Source organism: Diachasma alloeum, unplaced genomic scaffold (assembly GCF_001412515.2).
Source record: "Diachasma alloeum isolate Michigan unplaced genomic scaffold, Dall2.0 Dall_scaffold_00270, whole genome shotgun sequence".
Lineage (NCBI taxonomy): Eukaryota > Metazoa > Arthropoda > Insecta > Hymenoptera > Braconidae > Diachasma > Diachasma alloeum.
The window spans coordinates 789,087-795,206 of NW_021680409.1; the positions used below are offsets into that span (position 1 = coordinate 789,087).

Below are 6,120 nucleotides of genomic sequence, written 5' to 3' on the forward strand. Positions count from 1 at the left end.
TACTACTAATTGAGTAGTAGGTGAAGGGATATTGGAGAAACAAATTACGACGTTGATCAAATTGTCATAATACGACATTTCCCTGAAACATTTCAGCCTTATCAGGCTCTTGACATTGTCGCGTAAACCACTAGTTACCATATAGAGTCCCTATGACTACCATTATTTTATAAATCCAATATTATTTTTAAGCTAGTTGAAATATTCCCACGGTTTTGGATACAAGAAAATATAGAATTTTGGAAAGTAAGTTCGAAAAACTCGTAAACAGGAAACGAGTAATAAATCTAAAGAGTCTCTCGACGTAGCTCTGGCCATCCAAAAATAAAAGATCCTTTGTATTGTTTTTTTTATATAGAGTTTTCGAGTGCAATTCTAGCTTGACATTAAACCGTTCGAGTCGTAAAACCTTTTCCTGGAGACAGTTTATTTTCCCCGGGTGAAATTCAAGCATTTTCTGTCTCTCTCGAAAAACCACATGTAAGGCCCTTTGTTCAAGTCACGTAGACTCGAGAGTTGGGGCTGGGCCAGCTCGAGCGATCGCGGGGGTGTTAGACCAACACTGTTCACTGGATTCAAGGCCACGATTGGTCCCCTACTCTTTTCTGTGGGATGAGCCCTTCGTCTTCGACACTTAGACTAATTTTTAGAGTGAGAGTAAGGGCAGATCCACCCCATACGTGGATACGAGAAGTTCGAGAGAAATTGTTATCGTCTTCTCAAGTTTTAAAAACCCAAAGTGTTGTTGTAAAATATCTTCTAAGTTTTGAAAAGTAAATATAAACGTTTCGATTGGATTATCTAATTAAATTGGTGTTCGTGTTCAATTATTTTTATTCGAAAATTCCCGCACTTGTGCAGCAGAGTGCTTTAGCGCTCCACGGGCATTGGACCTGCCATCTGTTCAACGGAGAACCAGCTTGGAACGTAACAACATAATCAACTTATTACCCAGATAGCACAGCGTACTAATCGTTTTAGAGCGGTATGACGTACCAGTATTATACTAATTACATCGTCTACCACCAGATGGAAGCGTATCTCTCTACGAAAATAATACACTGGTAGATACCAGTACGTCGTACTGTCAGTAACACCAAATTCAAGGATCGAATGCGAGAATAATGTTAGTATGATACCAGTACGCTGTACTGGTATGAACTGGTACGGTGTACAAGTATCCAGTACGAATATAGTACTCGTATAATACAAGTACGCCGTACTCGATGGATTTTCAGGCTGAAGTATTAATGTATGGAAAAAAATGAATTAATGAATGAAAAAAATAAACATGATTAGTGAGTTAGAAAACCGCTCCGGAAGCCTAGAATTTATAGTAAGGAAATCGGAAATTGAACATATATATTGCCCATATATAATGCCTGATTATTTTATCAAGTTATTATCGATTTCACGTATGAAAAAATTCAATAGAAAGCCTAGTGAATTCGCTGGAAAATTCTATTAAAATTCCATAGGAGTTCTATGAGGTTTCTATAGTATTTCTATTGGAATTCTATTGGAAAATTCTATTCGTTTTTTGCGGTGATTCTATTGCATATTTCATAGGAAAAACTCAATAGATTTCGAATTTCTATTTGAACTTTTCTCTAAGTTTTTTCTATCGAAATTATTGGGCATGAATTTTCCAATTTTTTTCCACTCAGTTTCTGTAATGCAAAACAAAACAAAATACAGCGTAAAAAACTTGGAAAATGTGTGCCCAATAATTTTAATAGACAAAATGTCAAGAGAAAAATTCAAACAGAAATTCTTAATCTTTTGAGTTTTTCCTGTGAAATATGCAACAGAATCAGCGCAAAAAACGGATAGAATTTTGCAATAGTATTCAAATAGAGATCCTGTAGAAACTCCATAGAATCTCTATAGAATTCCAATAGAATTTCCCAGCTAATTCGCTAGGTTTTCTATTGAATTTATCATACGTGTTCTTTGGCAAATTTTCCTTTTTTTCGCCGCGATTGTTTGACTTGTATTGGATAAATGGAAAAAAATGAGTGATATTTGTTTTTATGTGAAAAATGGTAATTTTTCTATATGTATTCTTTTGGGATCCTTTAAAGTAAAATTCTTGAGCAACACTTTTCCAGTTTTTGACCTGGTTTCTCAATTGCGAATTGGAAAAAAGTGGGAAAACTCATACCTGATAATTATCATTGAAAAAATTGTAACAGGATAAGTTATATATGAGAATCACAATTCATTTAGTTATTCATATAGAATAATCAAACTCTATTTACTTTTCTTCTATCAAATATATAAATTGGAATCGCTAAACACCGGAAATTTGAAATGGCTTAAACTGGACTTTCCATATGATTATCATAATTATAATAGATTCCCAATTGAATTTTCGAGCGAATGCGTCGGATTTTACATTGCATTATTCAATTACTTGATTTGATGGAACGACTCTTTTTAATTACGAATATCCCGCGCCTGCAACCCATGACTGGCGCCGAAATAACAATCATGGCGTCCACGTAACTTCCTTCTTTTCCGAGCATTCCAGTGAGCCAGACGTGTGTTAATTTGTTCTGTTTTGGAAGTTTTTTGGACAGAAGTTCTTATTTTCAGACGTAGTGAAATAGTGGGAGGAAAGAGGAATCTTCAAAGTCTATTTACAGGTAAGTTTCATTGTTCATTAAGTCCTAAAAGTCTTCATTGTCGGTGGGCGACCGAGAAACTCCTTGTAACCGTCCTCGACAGATCAGTGATTTATTAACAATTTAAGTATTATAATCAGTGTTTTTGATCGATTTCATCATCTCATTCAATCCTCTAACGAATAACTCATGATTTTTGCTCATTTGTTGTGTTCAGGTACCAATTAATTCTCATTTTGTTGATGTAAACAAATACCGGCAACTGTCATAGAATCTCAACGACATTTTTGTGGTGAAATATTTACATATTCATATTAAAACAAATAATGCATCTTAATTTACGAGGATATTGTTCATTAGGGCCGGGAAATAATCGATTTCGTTATGTGTAATGCTGGTAATTAGTCATGAGGTTAGGAACAACGACATGAGACATTGGCTGCAGGCAGGTCTGTCAGGAAGAATGGACACACATGAAAACCTTTAGTAGAAAACCTAGCGAATTCGCTAGAAAACCTATTGAAATTCTATAGGAATTCTATAGGATCCCTATTGGAATTCTATTGGAAAATTCTATTCGTTTTTTTTGCGCTGATTCTATTGCATATTTCATAGGCAAAACCCCACAGATTTTGAATTTCTGTTGGAATTTATGTCTTGAGATTATTTCTATTACAATTATTGGGCACAGATTTTCCAAGCTTTTTCCGCTCTATTTTGTTTTGAGAAAATTGATGCCCAATAATTTTAATGAAAAAATCTCAAGAGAAAAATTCAAACAGGAATTCGAAATCTATTGAGTTTTTCCTAGTAAATGTGCAATAGAATCAGCGCAAAAAACGAATAGAATGTTCCAATAGAATTCCAATAGAGACCCTATAGAAACCCCATAGAATTCCTATGGAATTCAATAGAATTCTCTATCGAATTCGCTAGGCTTTCCATTGAATTTTTTCATACGTGCGAACTAGGGGTAAAATAAAAATGAATAGAGTAATTATTCTAGTCGATTTGTGCGGGAATTGTATTCACTAATTGAATGGTCAATTAGATGTTTCTATGGAGAGATTTTTCGGATTGCAAAATTCACTACGGGCTGGGGAGAAAACGATCAGTTTACTTCCGGGTGGATTTTTGATAACTATCTTCAAATTTAGGGGCTGTAGGGGAAATATTGTAAAGACCTTTTTTGTAGAGCAAAATGAACACTATGAGAAATGTCTTTATAAAAATTCTGCCATCTCCTTTTGATCTCGGAGTATTTCGAAAAAATTCACTGGAAGCGACGAAATGTTCCAAATAGCATGGGCCAGACAGTATGAATTTGCAATAATCATGACATCATGAACAACCAAACATCGACAGATCGACAGACACATCATCATAGTGGACATAAACTTCAAGTGAGGCTAAGTTTATGTCCACTTTCGTCGAAGTCTTGGTGAAAACGTGAAAATGATCTGAACTTACGCAGCACTAGACTTAAACTAAGCCGGACTTTGAGTCCCGGTGTAAATGGCCGCACTCTCTTAATACAACTCTCTTTTCCGACAGATTTTGGACTGCTGACGAGGGACGAAATATCGGAAGGAAACTTCAGAGACTTCATCCGAGCTCAAAGATCATACTATTACCTTAATTTTTGTTGTCAATAACAAATCACGAGCTCAGATTTATAATCAAACACATTCTCTTTTCTATCTTTTCCCGGTACTTCCGACGGAATCTATTCTTTTTGTCACTGCTTCTTATCCAGGTTGTAATGTATCGACTCAGTGTTAAGCGTACTCGGAAGCCTGAACATAAGCTCAGTCGTGAATACCGTCGTCGGCTGTACAAACTAGAAGAAGCAGCGCGTCGTGAACGTGTACTTTCTCATGTGCACGGGTATCTAACCGTTTCTAATTCAATTGCTCCGGATCCATCCACTTCCATAGCTGATTCATCGCGTCAAGATGTCGACATGGATGAAAACGCAGAGAATGAACTGCATATTCGTCCACACGCACAAAACCCGCCAGAAGATTTGAACGTCGAACACGCGCTAAATCCCTTGAACGATTTGAATTTCCCGAACGCGCCGGATGCGCCAAATGATACTCCAGACGCGCCGAATGTGTTGAATGTTCTCAACGCGCCGAACGATCCCCCCGACGCGCCTGCTACTGCTACTACTGCTGCTGCTGTTGAGCTCGCAATAGCGGAAAATACGAGGATAGAGAGAGAGGCAGACAGAAAGGCGGAGGTGCTGAGGAGAAGGTCCGAAGTTGCGAAAGAAGAGGTACGTAGACTAGAGGCAACCAGGATCGCAATGGAGGAGGCGAAGAAAACCCACCAAGACGCAGAAGCCAGAGCAGAATTTGCCAAGGGGGAAAGGGAAGAAGCAGATAGGAGGAGGGTAGAGGAAGCGAAGAGGAAAAGGGAAGTCGAGGCAGAGAGGAAGAGGCTGGTAGAAGCAGAGAGGAAAAGGGTGGAAAAAGCAGTGCGAAGGAGGAGGATGGAGGAAACAGAGGAGAGGAGGAGAGTGGATGAGGCAGTGGAGAGGAGGAGGGAGGAAGAAGCAGAGAGAAGGGTGCTGGAAGCAGTAGGAAGACAAGCGGGAAGAGTAGTGAGGAGAGGAGATGAAGGCGAGGCGCTGGTACAACCGCAACCGGTGAGACCTGCGGTCCCAAATCTGGAGGCCCTGGCTGACCAAGCGAGGCATCCCCTTCCTGCCGAGTTCATTGATGCCCCCCCATATGCGTGAGTGTATAAATTATATCCTATATAAGGATGTATGCATCGTTAAATAGATTTGAGAAGCTAATTAATTCTTTTATTCAAGACGTTGGCTGGGGAGGAAGATGATTTCGCTGGAACAACACTTGAAGTGAGTAGTTATACATATGTACGGTATACCATGGTGAAGAGTGAGACAAAATTTGCCTCATTACCTCACTCTATCATTACCCAAACATAATTTTCAGTAAAATTGTTAGAGGAGTTATACGGATCAAATCCGACACGATGAATTGTATGGGTTGAACTGGAGAGGTTTTTATCATGATTTTACTCTGACGATTCGACCATTACCTTCCTCTATTCACATTGCAATTCACCGAAACAGATTTCCCTTTGAAGTTACATTCCGTTCCCCCTCTACTGGGTTCCCACTTTGTCGTAGTGAGGGGGCTCGGTCGCGGGCGGTGGAGGTCTTAAGGACTACCGCTGCCCGCGGTCGCTAAGAGGAGTCCACCCAATCCATGTGTGTGAGCGGCGTAAGCCATGGCCTCGGCCATACCGTGCCTAAGGATGCGTGGCACAGGGGGAGCTGTGTCGCTAACGGTGCCTCTCAGAAACCTGGGCGACCTCTGAGAGTAGTCTTGGGTGTAACCCACCCGAGACAAGCCAAGCCCTGGGCAATCGCGGCAATGCACCAGGTGAAAACGCTTAACCGCGGTACTCGTGGGACTAAAATGGAAACCAATTTAAAAAATCTTAATATTGAAAAAGC

At 39.4% G+C, this 6,120-nt stretch overlaps 1 protein-coding gene across 1 annotated transcript in view; it reads left to right on the top strand.

Annotated features, from left to right (window-relative positions):
• The first annotated feature begins 4,811 nt into the window (after positions 1-4,811).
• Positions 4,812-6,120, top strand: part of LOC107037770 — a 7,403-nt gene continuing 6,094 nt past the window's right edge. Inside the window, exons 1-2 of the mRNA XM_015256509.1 lie at positions 4,812-5,369; positions 5,452-5,496. Of these exons, the coding sequence (XP_015111995.1) occupies positions 4,939-5,369; positions 5,452-5,496 (476 nt within the window). The 5' untranslated portion in view covers positions 4,812-4,938. The remainder of the gene's footprint in view (positions 5,370-5,451; positions 5,497-6,120) is intronic.